Source organism: Atractosteus spatula, chromosome 1, assembly GCF_055471065.1.
Source record: "Atractosteus spatula isolate fAtrSpa1 chromosome 1, fAtrSpa1.hap1, whole genome shotgun sequence".
In the NCBI taxonomy this organism is placed as follows: Eukaryota; Metazoa; Chordata; class Actinopteri; order Semionotiformes; family Lepisosteidae; genus Atractosteus; species Atractosteus spatula.
The window spans coordinates 63,815,572-63,839,745 of record NC_142706.1 but is presented as its reverse complement, the minus strand read 5'-3'; the positions used below and the strand labels follow the sequence as shown (position 1 = coordinate 63,839,745).

The window sequence follows — 24,174 nt, the reverse complement described above, 5'->3', positions numbered from 1 at the left end:
TCATGAACATCACAGAAACTGCGATGTATCTTAAGCTGGCTCTAACAAAGGCCTGCTTTACTCTGTGAAAACTACTGCACACTTACAACCGTTCACACCAGTCGCCCTCCGAGAATGCAGCGCTTTCTACATCTTGTGCTCCTGGTGTAAAAGCAAACAAAATCTCAGCAGAACAAACACAAAAGAGTCTGTAAAAGCCAAGAAACTAGAACACGCAGCATGACGAATAAGGAATTCTGAACAGAAAACAAGGAGACGTACTTTGTTAATAAAAACATTTATTTGTTTTTCCTTTTGTCCCTCTTCCCCCCCCCCCCACCCCACCCTTCCGAGTTCGTTTTTCCTTCCTGTTAATTGAACGGTTTGTTTTGGTAATTCCTATTCAGAATAACCTGAGGTGTGAGGGGCCGACACGCGTGGAGAGAAACGGGACACTCACTCACACGACACACCACTCCGAGCAGAGCCTCTCCACGCAGCTTTACAGAAACGACCGGAAAAAAAACAGGGATTCAGACAACAGGGGATTAAAACAAAACAAAAACAAAAAAAAATCAAGCAAAATTAAAACACAGAGGAGGAAGAGAAGCCAGAGTGCGCAGGAGGAAGGAGTGCATGTGATCTGTCAACCAGAGACAGGTGATGAACCGCGCACCCGGCTCCTCTCCCCAGACTTGTGAACAATCTTACACCGGAGCGGAAGTGCTGTGCCCGGGGCGGGGAAGAGCCGTTCCCTACCAGGATACCACCGGCTGCACAGCCCGCCAGCTGTCCTGCGGCTCTCTCTATGGGAGAGAAAGGCCACAGGACGACAATGTACTGCCGCTCGGCAGTACGTGGGACGGAGAACAAAGAGCGGACAAAAGCGTACACCTTAACATTTCCGGGGAAAGAAAAAAAAGCTTGATTTGAAGGTGCTTTATGCAAGCTGGAACAAAAATAAATCTCTTCACAGATTCAAAGAAAAGATGAGAATCCAAGCCCCGTGGCATACACTACCATTAACTACTGTACAATAAAGAAAACACCCTTGAAATAAAGGTGGGACTCTAACGTTACCAGTCCCCAAAAAAGGCTTCCACCTTTATGAAAATCTAGCATTGCTAACTGGATTCCTCAAGACTGGCAATCCCCAATTTACTGATAAGGCTTCAGTAGGGGTTAACCAAACCAAACAGCTGATTAAAACTAACAGGTAACTACCAATAATAATTTAATGAATTAATGAACACAAAGTCTTACCATATAAGCTGATTTAATACATATATGGCTGAATAGCACTTAAATATCACTAAACCAAATCAAGTTTACTTTACAAATCATGTCATGGCCTAATGCCAAGTGCCTGTTTGGAAGTAGCACTGGCCTAAAAAAAAAAACGCCAGCACATTAAATGTCAAGTGCTTAAGGGTTTTTAAATAAGAGATTCTTTTAAATAAGTTACTATGGGGAAAAAACACTCATGCATAAGATTGTTCACAAGTATATAAAAAAAATTAACCCCCCCGCCCCCAATAGCTCAGTAACGCGAAATCCACCTCAGGGCATTTCCAGCTCCTCACCCCAAGATAAACATAACTTATTTCTCCTACAGCCCTCTTCAAATTAACCGACTGAAAAGGTACACAAGATATGAAATATAATACAATGTCCTTCAGGTTATTCTGACCAGGCGAGACAAGGAAAACACCAGCAGTGAAGGAGAGGGAGACGAAGATTTCACAGACGGCTTAGTGGAGTTTGGATAGTGATCAGTTTTAAAGGGACAGTTGCCTCTTAACAGACCTGTTTCACAGATGAAGAGCCTGGAGGCCTGACTGCACTCTGTAATGCTCGACTAGAAGGACTACTCTTTACGCTGCATACTGGAGTGTTCTATGGCCAAGGGAAGACATTGACATCCCATTCAATTCTTCTGCCGGCGCTCCACTGAGTGCAGTGCCACAGCCTGTCGTGGCGTTTCCCATCATTACGGACTGGCCAGAACCGAGTCCAGGCTACCAGACTGCCTGCATCCTGGATTAGGGGAATCTACTTGGGAGGTCTCCCTCCTCGAAGCCAAGGCAGATCCGAGATGGCTTGGAGCTGCAGCATGAGAAGACCAGGCCAGTTTTTTTTTGTTGTTTTGCGTTTCTTTCCTCCTTCACCACAGCTTCGAAGAACGATACGGATATAAATCATGTCTTCATGATTAAGGGAAATGCTGTGAAAGAGGAGCAGCCCCAGTGGCAGGGGGTCGAAATCAAGCCGTGCCTCCTCCCCCCCCAAGCACAGGTACTGTGCAGCACAGGCGGTTGCTCACTCAAGGCAACGAGACATACCAAAACACCACACGGTCTTCGAAGGTGATGGAGGAAAGACAAAGGAGATAAATGGCTGTACAAACCAGCAAGATCAGCACTTCTGATCTGATCTCTGAAACTACAAAAAAAACTGTAGTTTCTGAACGGTTCTATTCTTGCTCTAATGGAGTGCTTTGGCTTCAAGGGAAAGACCTCCTCCTACTCTGCACACTCCGGACCTCCTCCCCGGCGCCACAGCAAGAAAGGCAGGGGAATCTGCAACCATCATGACCTTCCGATCCATTCCACACCGTCGCTGGCCTCTGAAGAGCCTGCCTCCGTCGCGCAGTCAGTCGGGTCAGTTAAATAAGCTCGCGGAGCATGCTGCTTTTCCAGGGCTCGGCGATCGGGATGGAATGTGCTCCGGAAGCCACGGTCTGGAGCGCACCGAAGAGACGGACCCGTTCCATCGCAACTCAGCCGAGGCGGGCAAGGCTGCTTGAAACTCTGCACGTGGTCAATGTTAAAGCGGATCACATTTTAAAATGAAATTGTCAGTTTCACAATAGGATGATGGAGGCCGGTGGGGGGGGGGGTGTCTATTATATAAGGGGTTGGTGTATTTGTATGGGGGGGGGGGGGGGGGGGGGGACTCTGCATACGGGCAGACAGAATCCCCTTCCCTTCGAAACGGACGAATTTACGGCTCAAGACAAAAAAAAAATAAGACTGGGATACTGATCGTTTTGGAATACCTAAGCGGTCTACGGAAGGCCCTTCTTTTACTTCTGTTTTAAAAGCGTACTGTCTCTTTAATCCCCGGGGTGTCTCTCCTTGGGTCATCCTGGTTACCCAGATTTGGAGCTCACCAGCGACATCAGACCGTCGGTGCTCATGCTCTTGGGGCGCTCCAGGGGGAACCCCAGTGCCCTGCTCCAGATCAGCTGGGAGAGGACCCCAAGGGCACGGGACACCCCAAAAAGCACAGTGTAGTAATTCATCTCTGTCATCCCATAGTACTGCAAGAGAAAGACATTTAAAAAAATACTTTCAACACACCAGTTTCTCCAACAAGGTTCAATCACAGCCTTGAGATGTTCACTTTACTTTCTGAAGTACCTTTAAACCAGTAAAGGAACCCGTCACCTGTATTTCAGACCCTTCATTACTGTCCCCATTGAGAGCACAACATTTTTACGGCCTGTGAAGGCAGCACCCGGAGCCCCAGAAACCCCGTCCCCCACACTGACCTGCAGCAGGACCCCGCTGTGGGCGTCCACGTTGGGCCAGGGGTTCTTGGCCTTGCCCTGCTCCAGCAGGACGTTGGGCACGATTTTGTAGAGCTGGGCCACCAGTTTGAACATGGGGTCATTGGGGAGGTGCTTCAGGGCGAACTCGCGCTGGCAGGTGTAGCGGGGGTCCGTCTTCCTCAGGACAGCATGGCCGTATCCCGGGACAACCTGGGCATCAGAGTGAGGGAGCGGGGAATCGGAACACAGGCTTGTTATTTCAGTCTGCAGGGCCTGCTTCCTTCCCCTTGTGAGCTCTCGAGTAACTCAGCGCAAGCACAGATGAGCAGCACCTGTATGATCAGCAGAGCTGCCTGTGTGAGATTGTGCTCTACCCCGAATAAAGAAAAAGATCCTGTAAAAAAAAAAAACCTTTTTGGATACAGTGATGAGGGTCTTACACATACACCTTAACACCAAACTTCCACTCCCCCCTTACAGCAGTGGGAAAAACCTAGGTCGTTTCCGGTTGGTTGGGTATGCTCATTAACAACCAAATTTAGATGAGCACTAAGGAAGCTTAGGACACCAACAATTAAACATCTGTAGCATCTAAAGGATCTGGTTGGTTAATTAGTAGCAGTTAATGTATTTCCCAGTCTTCCACTCACAGGGGCCGGTGAAGGGAAGGGTTATGCTCTGCACTTTGTTGTGCTGTGGGTTTGAGACTCCTCTCCAGGACGAGACGGTTTCCCCGATTGCCCCAGTACCACTCATCCATATAAACGGGGGCATCTTTACAGTTGACCAGTGTCCCAGTCGGGGGTAAATAGTGCACCACAGAATAGTGCTACAGAACTCAGTGGACTACTCATTAAGTTTTTCAAGAACAGCAAACCACATCCCGCTGGATTCCAAGTTTCACTGCTCACTGCATGCATGGCTCACCCATTATCTCACCACCACATTTAAAAAAAGCACGGCTGGGACTACGTGCCCAGCAGGCAACTGAACCGCTAGCCCTCTCCATCCACGGCCTCGCCACTCTCTTACCCGGCCAGACTTGAGCGTGTTCCAGATGTAGTCTCTGAGCTTCTCGTCCGACACCTCTCCTCCCAGCTCCTTCTGTAGCTGGGTCAGCCACACCAGCACCTCCTGCAGGGCACAGAGGGAAATGCAGGTGGTCATGAAGCCGAGGGCCTCAGTAAAACTAAACTGCCTAAAGTGAGACAAATCTATATCACTCCTAATTGTGCCACTTGTCTGGAAATACAGATACAAATAAACCTTAGTATTATTTGTAATGTTTTGAATTTTTGTTTATTTTTAACTAAATACCTCCCTATCAAATGCTTTTCGTAGTCACTGCATCTTCACTAGAGACCAATTTTGAAAAAACTTACCACCCTAAGTGTGGGATGTTTTTTAGCGTTAACTATAATCCTTTAAAATATTGCAGCTGTGCGTATGGTACACTATAAAAAATTCTGTCCTGCTGTGAAGAAGACTCGTCAGGATATCTTGTTCAATAACTTGAAAAACAGAAGTGACCAATTCTACAGTTTCACCTTGAGCATTTGATACATATGAATTTTGCAAGAAGAAATAAAACTAACTTTCTCAAAGACATTCTCACATAAATGAAAGTTATTCCTTTTGTCATCGCTTCCCCTCGTGATCAATTAGCCATTTTTATCGTCGGACGTCCTCCGCATTTTTAACATCACGTCAGCCGACTATGTTGCCAGGGCTGGGTTTCCTTTTAGAGTTTTTCCCTCTTCCCAGTTTAACTAGCAAAAGGCAAGTTTAAAGGGATGCCACATGGAATATATACCTGCACAAACCAAGCATGTTGGTTTTCCATTCACTGCCTTTCTTTTTCTAAGGAAAAAGAATTTCTCCGTCTGTGCTGAGGTTCACTGCTTTGAGCCCGTGTGCTTTCTCACCTGGACGTAATACGATCAGCTGCGATTGCTACATGACGGGGCTAAAACCCATCAGCCCCAGCCTGCCCGAAAATGATTCCAATACTACTCCAATAATTTCTACGGCTTTCAATCTGCCAGACCAAACTTCTCTGTCCGACATTTGTAATTCTAGATTTGTAAAGCACTCCTATCGACTCATTTTCCTTAACGGTCAAAAACGGAGCAGTGCAGACCCTACTCCAACAGGCTCTGAAACCCTCACGGTTTTAAGGCGGTATAATCTCTTCTTTAAAAAGGAAGTCTGCCTCCGCTCCCCGGGAGCCACTGACCTGGTTGGCGAGTCCGTGGAGAGGCCCGGCCAGCCCGTTCATGGCGGCGCTGAAGGAGAGGTAGGGGTCAGAGAGCGCGCTGCCCACCAGGTGGCTGGTATGGGCACTGACGTTCCCACCCTCGTGATCACTGCGCAGACAGAAAGGGAGAGAGGGCCGGACGACAAGGTTACGACAGGTGACTAAGAACGCAGATCACCATGAGTGGCTATCCAATCACATATCCCCCTTTGGACAGTTAGCAGACAACTCATCCAGAGAGCTACTCCAACTCTTTCTTGAGAGAAGCCAGCTAGTAGAAGAGGATACCCAGGGTTCCCAGATATCAGACTCCTACAATCCTTGGTGTAAAGATGTGCTTCCCATTTCTGTTTAAATGCCCTTGCTCAGTTTCCCTGTGTCCGCTGGTTGGTGCTTCCTGGGATTGTGAATTAAGTCCAGTGGGCTGACTTTGCCAATGCACAAGAGAGGGACAAGGATGGACATAACACTCCCACTACCCCACACTGGGAACCATTTCAGATTTCACAAGCTGTAGTGCTCCTGAAAGCAAGGCAATACTATTGACACTGTACCACCATGAAAAAAATCATACACAAATTTGAAAAGTATGGCCTGCACAAGTTATCACATATGGACTTTTCTTTATTTTGATTAAGCCCTGCACTTGTGCTGCTATATTAAATTGTAAATGTGCTTTTAATAGAGCATGTTCACTTACTGTGCTCTACAATGTCCACTAGGGGGCAGTCCATACCAATATACACAGAGCTTTGAGCGCCGATTTAGAGAACTTGATGGCAAAAAAAACCTCCTAGATAATCACATTACTGGCTTTTGAGTGTTGCTATACAGACACAAAAGCAGAAATATACTTAAATTACACAGAATTTAAGTCCATAACTTTCGCTGCTAAATGCATAGCCCATGTCACACTCATTTAAATTCAGTAAATGAATACAAGTGCCTTTGCACTATTATTGACTGTAAATTAATAATTCAGTACACTTATAGAGCATTTTCATGGACACTCCACTCAAAAGTGCTTTACAGGTAATGAGGACTCCCGTCCACCACTACCAATGCCTCCAGTATGGAGACAAGGTATTTGAAGGCAACAACAATTCAAAAAAACACATTTTTTTAAGAATGGTAAAGGAGCTTTAATGTAGAAAGCACCATCTTGACATTTTTTTTTTAGAAGAGTCTTATTCTGAGTATTTAAAACTGGGGAAGTGTCTTGTGTTGCAGAACAAAAACAAGTTGAACACAGTGATCAGGACTGGTGGCAAAACCACTGGTGCGTCCTTGGACTCAAAAACATGTCTACCAGAGTGACATTAACACCGCACATAAGATCTTTGATACCTCCTCTCACCCAAAAGCATTCAATTGGTGAATGATGAAAAACTCATTTACACGTAAGGAATTGATGATCTGTGTTTAGGCTCTTTACAAGCTAACTGTTTGTTTAATATTACGGGGCGGGAAGAGTTCTGATTAAGCCGTGATGTTGAATGCTGTTTTATACCATCGTTGTATCATTGTCGTATATAAAAATTGTCATCATGATTATGAGCTCTTTATCTGTAAGAAATTCCCTAAAGGACAATAGAGGTTAATTAATTCATCATTCATTTACCTTCCTCGCCCACCAATATTTAAAAGCAGTAAATAAACATGGATTTCCGCAAATGTTATGCTTAGGACTACACATTTCTGCAGTTAGCAGTCCTATGTGTAACTACCCCTGGTCAAAAAAAAAAGTTAGATATTTATAGTTAGAAAGATTTGGCCATAGTTTAAGTATCTACTGCGTTTTTAAGGCTCCGTACAGATTATATTTCAGCGTGCAAAGTCATGGGAATCAACCAAATGCACTGCCTGTCACTGCAGCTGCAGCTTCCGTCGTATTTGCAGCTCGAGATGATTGACAGCTGCCTAGTGGTTCCTTTTGGCATTTTTTGTAAGCTTTACCTTTGAACAACCAAGTATTTCTTACTGGGAAACATGGATTCAATTTATCTCCCTACAGGGACCTGATTCTAGTTTATGAGAAAATATACAGCGATATCTATGTGTAGACCTTTTTGTTGTTTGTTGTGTTTCTTATCAGACGACTGTATGGCCCCCCATTCCTGCTGGCATAGTGTAAATAGTTAATTTTATATATACACAATGTGGCAGAAACGTAAGATGAAGGCAAATGTTTATTCTGCTGTTTTGGTTATGTTGTTTGTAAACCCTTTCATCGCTAAATAAGTTTAAAAAAAAGTACTTCTGATGAATGAATCGAGAAATCACATCCCCCCCGCCCCGATCCCAACACCTCTCTCTTCGCCTGGCACACCAACGTTATAAATGCCGAAGTGCTGGGTGGTTTCTGACCATGTGCCCCGAAAGGTGACCACCCCCTATGGTAATGTCTGCTCTGACCGCACTCCCCTTGCGGGGCGCCCAGCAACGCCGAGGCGGCTGACCTGTGGATGGTGAGGTACAGCCTCATGAGCTCGGTGAACTGCTGGTCGCTGTAGCCCAGCATGTTGGTGAAGTTGTGGGACCAGTCCAGGCTGGAGTCGATGGCACCGATGCTGCTGCCCTCCCGGTACAGGTTGCGGTAGATCTTGGCTGCCACGCAGGGCAGCTTGGCAATCAGATCCATGGAGTCCTCATAGATGAACTGCCAGAGGCAGAGAAAGAGTGAGAGAGGAGTCAGCATGGACCATCACAGACACCACTGACCACAGCAATGACCTAGAGTAGAGACCTGCGACAAATTTAACACGGGAAAATTCTTTTAATTTAAGCTTTTACCTGGTGTAAAGCCACAATGAGGTATGGGATAGGGGGTGATGGTGACAATTCTGTTTGTAGTTTATCCTCAAGTTAAAGCCCAGCCATGTACCACTCATGCCTTCTCACTTACAAATGAATATTCAACTGCCCACTCCAGTATGAACAGAGACACCTATATCCCGTTACAAATGCGCCAGCTAAATTACACAGCACACATCCCTAATATGACCACTGCAATCAGAGAAAATGACAGCATAATAGTAGGCGATGTGTTAAGCAGTTCCTGTTAAAACCTGACTTCCCTTTGACTTCAAAGGCATGGGGGTCAGCAAAAATAATGATGTATTGTGGCCAACTTCATGCCACAAACACATCTCCCTGCCTTAAACCTACACTCTAATACAGTGATCACACAGCTATGTACAGTAACAACACTTTTCTTATGAACTGGAATCTCCTGAATTATTTGGCAAGATTTTAAATACATTCTAGAGCTGTAATAACCACAAAGAAAAACCAACAGGGACCCATTTGCAGCTTAATGAGATTTTCGTGTCTTCTATATTGAGTTAAAGGCGTTACATGTCATACAGGCAAGAAAACAGAACCTAAAATGTAAAACAGCCAGCTCATCGACAACAACAAAGACCACAGCTTCAAACCTGATGGGAAAGTACTGTTCACACAGTTTCACTTTGGGATCAACACGTCTGAGCTGCCTACTGATAAAGTACTATGGTCAGAAATCACTTCCCTTCTGCTGAAATGTCACCTTGTCATCACTGCAGGTGACCTTCCCCTCATGCCTTATTTATCTTTATGACATGAGTGATAAGCAGACCCAAATCCCTGACCTCTCATGCCCTGTAAGGTAAGTCTACAGCAGGCCAAGTGCAGGATGGGAAAGCCGGAGAACTGTACGGCTGCCCATGATGGGGAGCTAACCTAAACCCTCACTAACCTAACCTGTACTGCCATCTCAGTTCATTTGCAAGGTCTGTTCTCATAGCACACTAGCTTTTAATTATGCAATTTAACTTATGGCTAATCCAACCAAACTCTGTTTAACCTTTTCCAGGTTAACATTAATGTGTTAAAGAAGGTGTTTGATTTAACCAATAAATCTTGCTGGACAGTTGCTAAGGTTTCTAAAGATTCCTGAAAACATGAGAAGAGTCTCATTTTTGCCAACTCTGTTGGCAGGAAACACCAACACTTTAAAGAGACATCGAGGCCAGGTCATATGTACAATGCAGCAGACATGGGAGTGCTGTGCTCGCAGCACCATTTCGTATTCTGACGAAAGGCATAGCTCTTGTGCCTCTATATTAAAAGCTGCCGACTCTGATAAAACATGGCCACTAAAAGAAGCACAGATGATTGCTTATGGACAGCCTTGTATCCAAGCAACGTTCTTGAAGTCGGACATTTCCTTCATAACAAGACACCCGTACAGCCATGATCCTGAGATCTCCGATCCTTGAGGACATCTGGTAATCCAAGCAAAGCCGTCCTCTAAAACCTACGGGCGAGTATCGCCAAGGAAAAGAACACCCAGTTGGCTAACACTGCGAGCCACAGCTTGAGAGGGCTCGGGCACAAGGTCATGTGTAACCCTCCCCGATGAGGTGAAAGCGCCCAGCCCCGCCTCACCTCCCAGTACTTGGCCTTGTTGACTCCTTCAGAGTAGGCCCTGGCGAAGCTGCTTTCGCTGTTGAGTGCGGTGATGGCAGCACTGAACTGAGACATGGGGTGCAGGTTGGTGGGGAAGTTGTCCAGCATGGTGACCACATGGGAAGGCAGGGCAGCTCTCTTCGCCCACTCTTTTGACACCCAGCTCACCTGCGAAAGCAACGCATGTCCTGTGAAGCAGTATTACTACAAATCCCTCACAGTAACTGGCTTGACTATGTCAATAGCAATAAGATGCTGAAACGCTCAAAAGGCCTCAAGCCCTGTTGATCACAAGAACCGGATGTGTGAGGGGACTGAATTGTGTACAGCAGGATTATTTGCCTTGAGCTGCTTTTGGAATAAAAGAACCCCAACACACCCACAGTCTGCACTTTCTACAGAGTGATTCAAAAAGAAAACATAGCGGATTCTTGGTTCCAACACATCTGGTTTTATTACACTCCGTCTTGCACCCTGTCCTTCCGATACGGGCTCTGCTGTTGTGACCCCAGGAACAAACGCCGTTTTGATAAGGGGTGGACGATTTTGTTATAGACCTCCCCACCCAAAGCAATGAGAAAATCTGCAGCACGCTGACTGTCCAGGTTCGGGACAGCAGACCTGTGCTCTGTGTCGTGCAGCTCTCTTACCTGCTCCTGTGTGGGCACCTGTCCGGTAACCAGCAGCCAGAACAGTCCCTCAGGCAGAGGCTCGTCTCCCCCTGGAGCTTTGGGAAGCAGCTCCTGGCACTCTGGGATGCTGTAGCCACGGAAACGGATCCCCTAGCGACAAGAGAGAGAACAAAGAAAGAGTTGAAATGCGTTAAGTTGACCTTTTACAATATTTCTAGCTGAAGGATTTATACTCCTTCACTGGAAAAGCCTACTGCATAGTAGGGTCTACATTTCCACCCAAAACAAATCTGATTTTGATCCCCAAAACATTTAAATTAAGAGTACAGCAGTACAGGATACCTAATACCTGGGGATTTTCCCAAGGTGAGTAGTGTAAGCCACAAAACCAATATTAGCAAGTTGCTCATCGGAAACAGGCCATTCAAGGCTAACTCGATATTAAGTTAATGATTCTGGGAAACCTACTTTTACAAGTACCTTGAGTTTATAAGGTCATGTCAGGAAAGGCAATACTGATAGGAGCTCACTAAAAATAGGAGATTAACAACCTTTAAACAGCCTGAAGAGGAGACTGGTGCTGGGTGAGGGCATCACTTTTTTCAACAAACGAGACAAAATCTATGGTGCTTATCAAAAAAACTTTAGAAAGTTAAATATGCTCCAGTAAGCAATACTCCAGGCTATTATGGGATCTCCATGTCAATGACACAGGGTCTTGTGATCACCATCCATTTAGCCTGCAGATTAGGAGCAACATTTCCTTTTGTGCAATAACAGAATATACATAGATCTGCAATTTGAATAAGAGCAGCATTAGCGCCTTGTACCCTGATTAGCATCATACCTCAGATGAGTTTCAGTCTTGGTAAAGGAGACGTACAGATCAATTAACACAGAGAAGAGGGGGGGAAAACAATAGCAGTGCCAAGACAACACTGCCAATACTAAGACTGTAAATATATTAGTCTGGAAAGCAAATCAACGGATTTAATCTCTGAGTCACCAAGTAAAAACGGAAAGCAGCATGAGAAAGCCGAGCAAGGCATCCTCTGGACGAGGCACATCCAGCTTGGACTACCAACAGTGATCAAATGGTTTAACGATGCATCAGTGCAATACCTTGACTCTTGTTTTCTTTAACCACAAATAAAAGCACAGGGATATACTCCAGTGCAATTGATACCTAATGTGGCTGTACTGTTTAGCCAGGTCTTTGTGGGTTCCTGCTTTATGGCCCAAATGAGTAGCATTTGACCCTCCTGGCCCTAGAGCCACAGCCCAGCTGGCTTTATTGGGAACACACAAATGTAGAAACAGTGCTAACAAAGAAAGCCAATTAACTCAGTTACATCCCCATCAGCTGGAATGAAGATCAGATCTTTCGACTGACAAAGTCCAAGAGCAATCGTCGAGGACCTGCGGAAGGGTAACACTCCAGGTCTTGTGCTACCTTCCAGCACATGGAGGTGTGGGAGGACGCTACGTCCTGCGTTCGCCAGGACACGTCATGCAGACCGCCTGTGTCCAGGTTCCACAGGACCTGTGAGGAGTGCGTGTGTGCTGAGGGAACCATGCGACTTGTGGAGGACTGATCCTGAACGCAACATGCATGCCTCACGGGGCCACTCACCTCCTCTGGGTCCAGTACCGAAGTCTCATAAACCAGCCCCTTCATGCCCCTCATTCCTCCATACACCTGAGGGAGAACAGAGAATGGAACAGTCAAGTCCACGAGCCACTTCAAACCCCTGAGCCCGTCCATTACACAGCCTGGCTCCCAGATGAACACCGATAACCTTCCCTGTGTCTCAACCTCTTCCTGCCAACATAACAACCTGAGTTATTACTGCAATCAAGATTAATGAATTACTATGGAGTTATTACTGGGATGATGGTTTTTAGTTGCCTACTGGATTAATATGCTTTAATTAAAAAAAAAAAGCTAAAGTCCATCCGGAAACAAAGCATCAAACTGCACAGGCCAGAGGTCAAAGTCCAAGAAAGTGAAATGTACTCTCCACAAAATTGGGTTTGCAGTATTCCAGAATGAAGGCTTTGCTTGATGGAGACAGTGGCCGTTCTGCCATCTTGTTCAAGGCATAAAACAACCTTTTTAAAATAAATGAGATACTTGCAGGCTGCAAGAAGTGCATACAGGCTGGCTTTCACAATCCTGCTGGGACTCTGGGCATATTTAGAATTTTAGGTTTATGTGCTGTAAATTGTGGATCACACTTGACAGGTTTTATGGCATAGAGATTTGACAAATTTATTTTACTGCGGACCTCTGGTACTTCTGTGAAAACAGACATTCTAGTTCTTATGAAAACAGGACAGATGCAGCAACAAAACTAAATCAAACTCTTAAATAGGAGAATTATACTTCATGTCCCCAGCTCTGGGAGAGCTGGTCAAGAATATCTAATTACACAAACTGCCTTAATTATTCAGATTCCATTTTAATGAGGGGAGTCAGACACTAATCAAGTTCAATATGCTTTTAACCAGGAATTAAGTCCCTTCTTTCACTTTCAATCAACACAGTGCTACTCTGAAAAAAAGCTGGATAATTTAATATTCCACTGGTGCTGGCAGGAACATGGTATGGGACTATAAATAGTACTGCTTTAACTATTGTACACCCACAGTACCTGCCATAAACCTCAGAACTTAGGAATTATTTCTACTATAAATTGAGAATTACTTTGCAACATATTTAAGGTGAAAATGTAGCTCAAAACATGCATTTTAACTAAACATGTTAAATGTGCACCACAAACTAAAGATCTGTCACCCCACTGAAAGAAGGTGGGATTCTCCAGTGTTCCTGTAGTGTATCCGCAGTACAATGCACGAGCTTCTGCATCAGACCCTGCACGGCACAAGGCAGTATCAGTGCTGCTAATCATCATAACAAGGTTGTATTTCAAAATCAGAGTACACTGATACAAGGCGGTGCGGTGGCTCTGTGGCTAAGGATCTGCACCTGTGGAAGGCTGCTGGTTCATATCCCGCGGCCAGCAGAGGAATCCTACTCCGTTGGGCCCCTGAGCAAGGCCCTTAACCCCAACTGCTACACGGGCGCCGTATAAATGGCTGACCCTACGCTCTGACCCCCAGCTTCTCTCCCTGTCTGTGTGTCTCACGGAGAGCAAGTTGGGGTATGTGAAAAGACAAATTCCCATTACAAGAAATTGTTTATGGCCAATAAAGTGATCTCTCTTAGATTTTGCTTACTAGAAAAACAAACAGGGAACGGGTATGAATCATGTCCTGTCTATTGTTAAGTCAGTTATTCCAAGGAATCAATGAAATGAAAACTACGATGTTAATTAAGAACAGTTTCACATAGCTGAGTTGAATAAAATCTGGAAATGCATGTGGGTGAAGAATTCCTTTCCTCTCTCACCATGGCAATCTGGTGGCTTTCAAAGTCTCTCCACACAACACTGCTTAACAGACGGTTCTGTCACTTCCACACGGTGCAGAACCATCGTTTCACAAGGTAAAGCAGCACATTCCCACCGCCCCTGTCCGCCCCTCTCCCGCGTTAATGATCCACTGGGACACCGTGGTGTCAGCGGCTGACAGAAATGTGTGGGCGGCAGTGCGCGAGTCAGTCTGAACTGAGTGGACCCGGCCCCTGTGACTCAGCTAAACCTCAGCGCTCCCATCAGCTGACAGCACAATGCTAAAGTGCATCATGACGCCTCCAACACTGCAAAAGAGACTGAGGAAACTCCTGAGAAGAGCAGCTAGAGTCAGGAATGCGTCCAGCATTTGACTTTGCACTCTACTGAAGCCATGTGCTGAAAGCTGCCTCACATTGTTGTCTGGGCACACCCTGCTCATGCACAGTCTTTCAAAAGGTTTGGCCAAGAAGCATTAGTCACTGAAAGCAATGGGTTTTTTTTTTAAGTTAGTAAACAAACACAGCAGGACTAATGACAACTAGCCACAGCTAGTGAATTTCAGCGAGAGAAGGCTACCCCACAACACAACAAGCAAAGACTAGTTTTGCTCAGCCTCCCTGCCAGACAGAGCTGGGGTGCTCTGCTTACCATGTCCACGGTGATCTGTCCGATAACAGTTTTGCCATGCTGCTGTTTGAAGTTCTTGAGCCGGGTCTGTTCTTTGGGGATAAGGTCTGCCAGGACATCCTTAAGGCTCTAAGGGACAAAAATAATGGGTTAACTTTGACCACCAAAGATTTCACAGGGAGAACTTATAGTCCACATGGATAATCCAGGGCTATTACAAAGACTCCCAGAGGAGGCACCCTCAACCTTACCCACGGTATATTAAACTCTCTCTCGCTGTCAGACCCTGGTCGAGCCAGTGCTTTAACTGCCTTACTGATCATGTACTGGATTATTGACCACACTGCTGAAAATCACTTCCCGATTTCAAGACTTAAAAATTCAATGGAGCAAACTACCTAGAGAGCCCCAGCTTTTGTGTAATCTAGGGAAATGCATAGAGGAGTTTTTTTTGTATAATATATAAATCGATAGTGACCAACTTCTCTCCATCTAAATCGTAATATTCTGGAAGTAGCAAACTTTTTCATGAATGTACTACATCATTTATTTTTTCCCCCCTTTAATAAATAATACAACTAAATAATTAAACTAACTGATATAAAAACGTATGTATCCCTACTTTTAAAACTTTGATCTTTGTGTAAGTATGGACAGGAAACAGGACCGGTGGAAGAGTGTCCTTCAAGGAACACCAGTACGAGATCAACCCATCGGCTGCTCACGCACAGATGAGCGAGAGGGTGGTCGAACCACTCCGAAATCTCGCGATCTGCCCTAGAGGATGGCTCCGTCAATGGGACAGGCGAGCAGCAAGTGTGCGGACTGAATTACTTACCGTTGACGAACTGGCGTGTCTAGCTGCGACAAGGACGCAAGCAGCGTTCTGAAAAACAAAAAGAGGGGGAAAAATAAAACTAAAACCTGCAAACATCACCGGGCATTCACCAGCCACAGAACTGGCATCATCATGGCCGCAGCACACTGAGGACTTAGACAGCAACAGGGTGAAGAGCTGGATAAGCAAAGCTGGCAACCAGGAAAACCACCAGCCCCCTCCGAGATGGATCAGGCCCCTATCCAGCCAAGAGCTAACCACAGGGGTCAGTTCTACCAACTCGGACACAAAGGGAGAAACAGGGAACAGGGGCGCTGAGAGACACGGGGAAGAAGGCTGAAAGATAAAGAGGCCAGAGACAGCAGACAGCTCAGCAAACCTGCATGACACGCCGAGATATTTAGCCCCCCGCCCCCACCCCAGCTCCCAGCGACGTAAGAGATCCCACTGGGACCGACTCTGAAAAGCAGAGGTACGCAGACACTGGTTATTTTTAATGCTGGCTTCACGTAGCAACATTGATATTCCTCTGATCAAGTTACTATGAAAGCAGGGATGTTTCAGAGAAGATATACACCGCAATATGGTTTAAGGTGTAAACAAGGACAACAATGTTTTTTAATACGTCAAAGACAAACTAATTAGAAGGCAGCATTAAGGGCTCTGAGAGGGCTCGTTTCGTAACTCGATGGTTGTGGACTGAAAACATGAATGTAACACAATGAAATTCACTTCACAGTGGTGAGATGTGAAGCAGCAGTGGTTCACATCTCCAGTCCTGAGTTTCGTTGTGGGCTGAGACAGTCTGTGTGGCATTTTCATGTTCCCAGGACTGCGTGTGCTTTTACCAGGCAGCACACTTTCCTCAGATCTACCAGAAAACAGGCAGGTTAAGCGGCGTAAACCTGAGAAGACCACTACCTAATACGGCAACGATGGATTCGGCAAAAAGATTCTTTTAATGCAGATGTTATAAACTGTGTCAAGTCCCTCGTTATTACAGGCAGTAATAAAAGGGGAATTCACCCCTCTTTGCAAAGGTCTGTATCAGCCTTCCTCGGCTGAACGAGCAAGTGCCAATACAGACCGAAACTGCACCAGCAAAACCAAGAGCAAGATGACTCATCCCGACATCAGTTCAACAGGTCTCTTTCCAGGATTATCTGGCTGAAAACTGAGAAGCGACTTTATGAACCACACCGCCAACTACAAATAAACCTCACAATAGTACATAAAGCACTATCATGGACGCTTTCACTGAAATCCCAAAGACTTAAGTAAGAAGAACACTAATGCTGTGGATCCTACTGCTACTTAGGTTTTAAAGCACAGTTATGTTCACCTGGGATATAGTTGGATTTAGAGAACCTTAATGCCACAATGGTTAAAAAGGGTTATGTTTTCCTGTTGGCTTGAAGCTCACCCCTGTGACCTCAAACAGGAGAGAATGAGGAAGTGCGGACAGTCTCCTCCACCCCGCCCAACTTTGAGCCACTCATCTTTGAACACTTCACAGGCAGCATAGCTGTGCATGAGAGCACGGGTGTCCAGATTCAGACTTACACCACCCGAGGGAGGGATGACAAGAGACCAGACAAGATGACGTGAGTTCCAAAGGTCGCGCCTCGTTTCAGCAAAGCAATTATGTATGTTTATGTGGAAATTCAGATTTATATGGAATGTGGCAGAAGCTTTCAGGGGACCATTAGGAAACCTACTCACACAGAAAGGGAAACCTGGGATAGATGCAGAAGAGATGTAAGCTTTAAAACTGTCATCTCTTTGTATTTATGGGTTTCTTAAAACTCAAAGCAAATGCATTTGACCATCAGCTCCTCTGTGGACACCTTATTTTTGGCAAAGGTGATGTAAATTGCACTACTTGCTAAAATAAAAGCATTTGACTGAAGCCACCCCACTTCAAACTAACAAAAAATAAAAATTAAGAACTGGCACGGTTTAAAGCATGCATGGAGGAGTAAAAAAACAAACCTTTTACAATGTAGGTTCTGTGCTTCTGTAGCCTTCTGTGCTTAACCGAAACCTGGCACAAGCAAACCGATGAACTCCTGTTTAACCAATCAGTCCCTCCTGGGTATGGTTTGTTTGACCTTCCGGTCTTTCAGGCAGAGGCGGGGGCATCATTGTCATTTACAACCTTTTTTACAATTTAAGTCCTAATACTATACCTCCTCCCTCTTCTTTTGAGTGTCTTGTTTTAAATGTTTCTATCCACCAATCTACTATCATTGCCACAGTTTATAGACCACCCAAACCCAGTGAAGCCTTCTTAGGCGAGTTTGCTGACTTACTCTCATTTTTATGCCTAAAGTTTAAAAGGATCCTTATTCTAGGGGACTTTAGTATACACATCGATTCAAGCTCTTCCAGTCTGGCTAAAGACTTCCTTTCTCTATTGGGATGTTTTGATCTTACTCAGTTTGTTTGTACCCCTACACATAACAAAGGACACACCTTAGATTTAATTATTGCAAATGACTCTTTTGTCTCCCACTGCTATATCGTATGGGTGACAGGGCCTTCTCCTGTTATGCCCCCAAGCTCTGGAACTCTCTGACCAAGGATATCAGAGATTCATCTTCTCTAAACTCCTTCAAATCCAGACTCAAAACCTTTCTTCTTTAGAAAAGCCTTTACTTAACTGGTTCCATTCTTCATCCCTCTGCTTTTCTCTGTACCACCATCCACGGTCTCCTCTGTATACTGTAATTGTGTTTTATCTTGTGTATTCTTTTTATTTATTGTTGTCATTCTGTAAAGCGCTTTGAGAAGCCACCTTTAAAGGTGCTATATAAAATAAAGTTTATTATTATTATTAGGTTCTTCCAGGTCAGCGACATCCCAGATCAGACCCCCAGGGGGCTAGAAAGAGAAGTATAGTTTCAATGCGCTTTCACAAAAGCACATTTTCAAACACCTATCAGCAAGCTAACTGACCAATAAAGGCATCCAAAACATTCTTGTATGATTTTTGCGTCTTTCAGTCTGCAATTAAATCAAGGATGTCTAATAGTTCAATGAGGTGTGAAGTTGTTGTAGCCATAGAACTGTTAATCCCCACTGCTCTACTCCAGCTATGAAGAGACTGCACACTCATTATATCTTTTGTTCCATCAGGGAAGGACATTCAGTCCAGAAATTCTTGTTAAATTTAACAAAACACAAAAAAAGCAGAAGCAGCAATGCAAGAACTGAGAAGATTATAATAAGCATGTCAAGTTTTAAAAAGGCACATTGTGAAGGGGCAACCAGAAGATGAGAGTCAGCACACTGACACTGCTTCACACTGTGCAGAGATGAAAGGAGCTTGTGTGAAGTCAACCTGATCAATTCACCACCCCTCGGGAAGCCAGTAGCCCCATCAACAGATCAGCGTGAGAAAAGAGGATCTAGGCATGCAGGAGGCCTGAGAAGGGTGTGCCCTCCACACCTAAAGAGGACACTCTCCATACGGGTCAGAATTGAAATGGCAGGCAAACCTGCAAAACTGCAGTCAAGGTAACCTTTCAAGTTTGAAGATCAACTTTCAGCCCTACGAAAGACAATGCTTTCGGTTGCTGCAGGGGGAAAAGTCACACAATTGACCATTCTGAAGGTTACAGCACAGGTGGCCTTCAACAGCGCACCCAGTGAATACAGCGAACCCACAGGCACTGTGCGGAACAGAAAATGAGGCACAAAGATGCTTTGTGGCAACTTATCTTCTGGGATTTTATCATCTCATGTCACAGAGATGGTTCGTAAGGATACTTTAGAGGGCAGATTACCCCCTGGGGACACTTAATTGCCTTGTAACTGACCTCCCCCAGAAACTACAATTCCGAAAAAAGGTAAAAGGATTTCTAATATTGCAATCTTTACAATAATGCTATGGGAAAGCAATACCTTTTATCATCCCACAACTCCATCAAACCTTACCACGAGAAATGTCACGATTTGAAAAAGAAAAGAACTGAAAATCAAAATTGCATCAGTACTCTGTCATTTTCACTCAGGGTATAAGAAATGAACAAGTATGTATTGCATATCATCTGCAAAGAAAAAACAGAACTACGCCTCAGTGGGGCAGCAGAAAGCTTGTTTCGGCTGATGACATATGTTCGGTCAGAAGGACACGGGTTGTTATGTGAACCAGATGTGATCTGTTTTGGCAAGATCCTCCATATGTCAAAAGCAACCACATCACCCAATAAACTTAAAAGTAGAATGCAGTCCCGCTCACTGACCTGGTATACAGATCTAATTTACAAAACAAAACTGCCTTCGCTTCTGTAAATAAAAGACAGTGGGAAAATACTTGAGTTTGCGCTGCATGTTCTTTAGTGTCACCCTGGTAATAATGAACATAAGCCACTGGACAATGGCCTTTACCTTTTTGCTTCCATCCAGTGTTTGTTCTGGTATGGAACAGGCCCAGTCGTAACAGTGAATCGAGAAGCTCAAGACTCATTATCGTTCATGCTTCAGACTGGGCCGAAAAAAGGGCCACAGGAGTGTATTAGCACTGCAGAGGTTAATGTGCTGCAGTACTATCCTGTCCCATCATGCCAGAAAAGGGGAGCACTGTTTGTTGAGCTGCCCAGAGAAAATACAGCCAACAGCTTTTGATGCGACAAAGCAGATCATGAAAAACTATACATAGCATACAGTGCACGGGGGGGAAAAAGACTCTTCCTGATTTTTTTTTTTACCGGATCTGCGATTACCATTCCTCATATCTGAAAGCATTCATTTAAGACCCACGATCAATACAGCCAAGAGGACAGTGACCAATTGTGAATGGCACTGACCAGAAGGCTCAGATCGCTGCAAGGTCAATCAGTCACCTCAGAATAGTTCTGTGAAGACAGACAAGCAGTGGAATTCTTCCTGAACCTTGCCAGTACGGGTCACTATAGCAATAACCCCTGCGAGACCCACGTTAACATATAACTAAGGTAATCCCGGCCTCTCGCCATCGTCCAGTGACCTTGAGCAAGCACCACAGGCCTTCAGCTCAAGTCCCAACCAGAAAAGCATCAACTGGCCTGGCCTCTTCTGGAGCTGCCCTGACTGCGCCAGTTTTTCTGAAGTCTTGCAATAAACCACAGTTGCACTGGGGCTAATGGAAAGGCCGACACGGGCCTTGGTGTAAAGGCAAGGTGAAGAGCTCTCTGCGATATTAAATGCTTATGTGGACTTTTCGCTTTTCCAGTCTGGAATGGGAGTCGCCCTCCAAACACAAAATGGACTGGACCAAACCCTGTTACACACAGCAGCACCACGCCACTCTTCAGAAAACGGTTTTGCGCCGTCGCTTAGAGGTCAGTCACGATGTCTTGTGTGGGCTGACATTAAAATGACTGCAGATCTTTCATTCCAGGTTTTTTATTTTTGTACAGACAATTACGGTATTGCTTAAAAAAAAGAAATTGATGCCGACGTCAATTTCCTCCTTTGAAATGCAAAAAGTGACCATTAAGGACTTGAGAAGAGTGTATACCCAGGGACGGAAAGTCATGTAGGCGTTTTAAGCACGTACAAAATAAAGTAATTGATTAGGACCCCACAAATCCCATCCACGACCACTAAGGCTGCCAAGAATTTAGAGACACCTATAAACCCAGCTAGCATGTGTTTGAGAGGTAGAAGAAACTGCACTACTTAGAGACAATGTATGCAAAGACAGGGAGAACATGCAAACTCCCAGACCCAAGAGCTGCTGTAACTCCCATACTGAGTGCAATCAAGGAATTAAAGATCAGAACTGGGACAAACACCAGAAGCCCTCTCAGCAAGGCTGCAAGCTGGAGAGGCACCAAGACAGAGACATTAGAACCGTGGCCTTTTCTTCAGAACTTGTTCATTAAAAGCAATTCATCTCGAGCTGCATTAAATGCCTTGCTCATAACTTGCTGCACCTGGCTGGATTCTTAGGGTTGCAAAGGAACAAGTAATAGGTTTATTCCATGCTGAAAAAAAGAAGAGAGCACAACATGGAATAGCCTGGAATAACATGTCAGCATGGAATAAACCTATTACCTGGTCCTTTGCAGCCTACGCATGCTGACGCAGCTACCCACCTGGATTCTTAGGGTTGGTGTAAATAACAGAAATTAAAATACATGAACTTTCAAACAAAAAAAAACTACAGTCATTTTTAAAAATCCCTAAACCTACAAACTTTAAAAACCAACCTGGACTTTTTTGTATATTTTAAAGTGATAAAACAGGTTTGTCTAGCAGAATCCTAAAGGTTTTTTTAAAACGTCTGCATGCTGTTCTACAAGTCTGCCCCAAAACCCTTAAGCTGTGGATAAAGCTCAAGACTGGTGCAATGAAAGGCATTTCTCCTGACCTTGACACTCTCTTGAATACACCTTGGGTAGCCTGCCCAAACACCACTATGTGGAATTCCACTGGACCTGAATGAACTGGTTATTCTGTGTGAACCAGAGACTACCACTTAAAAAAAAGTACTGTGTAAAGTGTAAAAAACATAACTGGACAGACAGAGCCACACAGGTATTACTTAAAGAGTGTAACCAGATCCTCCCTTTGACGAGTGCTGCTTGTCTTCAGAGATCTGTCAATGATTCGCCACCATGGAGACAAGCTGCCAAAATCGAACAAGCTCAGCCCCAAGATAAGAAGTTATTGATCTCTCCTCCTTTAGAGCAGGCCACGGTCAGCTGTCAATGGCGAGGTCATGCACCACTCGTGGCCATCTCAGGCCCCGCAAAAGCGCCTGAGGAGAATCCACGTGCACTTCCTAACACAGACGGAGTTGCGAGCTGCGAGGGTGTGCGAGTTTGGCCGGCTGGTGGATTTTAAAAATGACTCACGCATGCGGCTGCAAAGCGGTTTCAGCTCGGTTTCGGGTGCCACAGGCGAAATCTGTATATTTTCTTTAACAAAAAAGGAGTAAAAACCGTGACTTCACATAGGTACATCCTAAAACGCTTTCATTTCTACGCCCCCGTCATCAATGTGACTTATTCGGGTGACAGATAGGTGCAGACTGAGGTGAAATTAACCGATTGGTAAACGCCAGGTTAACTGAACATAACATGAATAAATAGCAAAGCGGATTAAGGTTTTAAACGGTTCTAAGGCTCCGCAAAAGGCATATGCAAAAAAATAAGAACATACTCTTAGGAGAAATGGAGAAAATAGACTTTTCAGCCCAGCGGACCTTTAAAATGAGTGAACCACCAGCTCGGGCTGCTTATTTAAATTATGATTGGCAGCGTCCGGTTGCAGAACGCGGATTTAAAATCGGAGAACTCTGCCGTTTTATTTTCTTTTTGTCGCGGTGCGAAGATTTCTCACAGAGAGGATTGCTCAGAGAGAGGTCTATTACTGTCGTCAGAGCTGCAGATCAGCCGCCGGCTCCTCCGTTACCGAGTATTATTCCGCATCCCCGTGCGGACAGGCCACGAATCCGCTTTTTCACCGCCAAAAAACGGCGAGATGGGCAGCCGGCAGACAGAAGCCACACCGGCGCCTTTAAACCTCGCAGTGAAAACCGGTGCTGTCATGCAGGGCCTACTCGCCCGGCCAGCACAAGTAAGGCGAGGAACTGATAAGAACGCATTCGCGTTACCAAAAATAAAATTACCACCAACTCTGCAGAAAACGAGGTAGCGAGGACGGTACTTTTTTTCTGTTCCTTCTTACCTTAGAGTTCAGGAGCCTGGGCGCTAGCCTGCTGACTGTTAGTAAGGACATGGTGCCTTGTGTGTGTAGCGACTATTGTCGGTTTTTTCTTTAATGATTAAGCTGCCGGCACACCGAGGAGCTCGTTGAAGGTGCCCCTCCTGATTCAAGTTCGGTAGTGAAGGTTGAAAGACGGACTGCTGGCCCCCAAGCACACGCAGCTCGGATTGGCCGAGGGGCCGGACGCGGTCGTGGGGATGAAAACAGATCCGATTCGCCAGCCGAGCGTTCCGAAGGCAGCGATTGGCTGCGGCGCCCGGCAGCCTCCACCGTGATTGGTCTGTAAGAAAGGTGACCTTAAGAGAAAACGATGACCCCGCTACGAAGACTGTTCAGGGTAGTCCGTTAGTGTGCCTGTACTAAAAGCCCTTTTACATTCTACATCGCATAGCATTTAGATTTGTCTATTAGGTCTTTGTATCTTATTGGAGCAGTTTTATATCATGCCTTCTTCATGTTGCTGTATGTGGTTGTGAATGAAACAGATTTTCCAAATCAATATTAAAGCCAAGCACAAACATATTTAGGCACAGGCATCTTAATGTATACCCTTTTTAAGCCCATTCCCCTCTCTCTCGAACTTGAATAATAATGGACGTGAAGAGCCCGAGATCATATGGGTGTCTCTCGGGTCATTTGCAGACCAGATAACCAGTCTCCACTCGCTACTTACACTAAGTTTAGAAAATGCAGGAGGTTGAACT

General features: G+C 45.2%; 1 protein-coding gene across 1 annotated transcript; it reads right to left on the bottom strand.

Annotated features, from left to right (window-relative positions):
- Positions 1 to 261: 261 nt before the first annotated feature.
- Positions 262 to 23,605, bottom strand: cs (citrate synthase). Its single transcript, XM_088916138.1, has 11 exons — positions 23,432 to 23,605; positions 15,752 to 15,799; positions 14,935 to 15,042; positions 12,504 to 12,569; positions 10,889 to 11,020; positions 10,218 to 10,406; positions 8,249 to 8,448; positions 5,769 to 5,898; positions 4,565 to 4,666; positions 3,533 to 3,742; positions 262 to 3,301 (listed from the first exon to the last, which is right to left on the bottom strand). Exons 1-11 carry the CDS (start codon positions 23,480 to 23,482, stop codon positions 3,131 to 3,133), a joined length of 1,407 nt encoding a protein of 468 aa, XP_088772264.1. The 5' UTR covers positions 23,483 to 23,605; the 3' UTR covers positions 262 to 3,130.
- Positions 23,606 to 24,174: the final 569 nt, after the last annotated feature.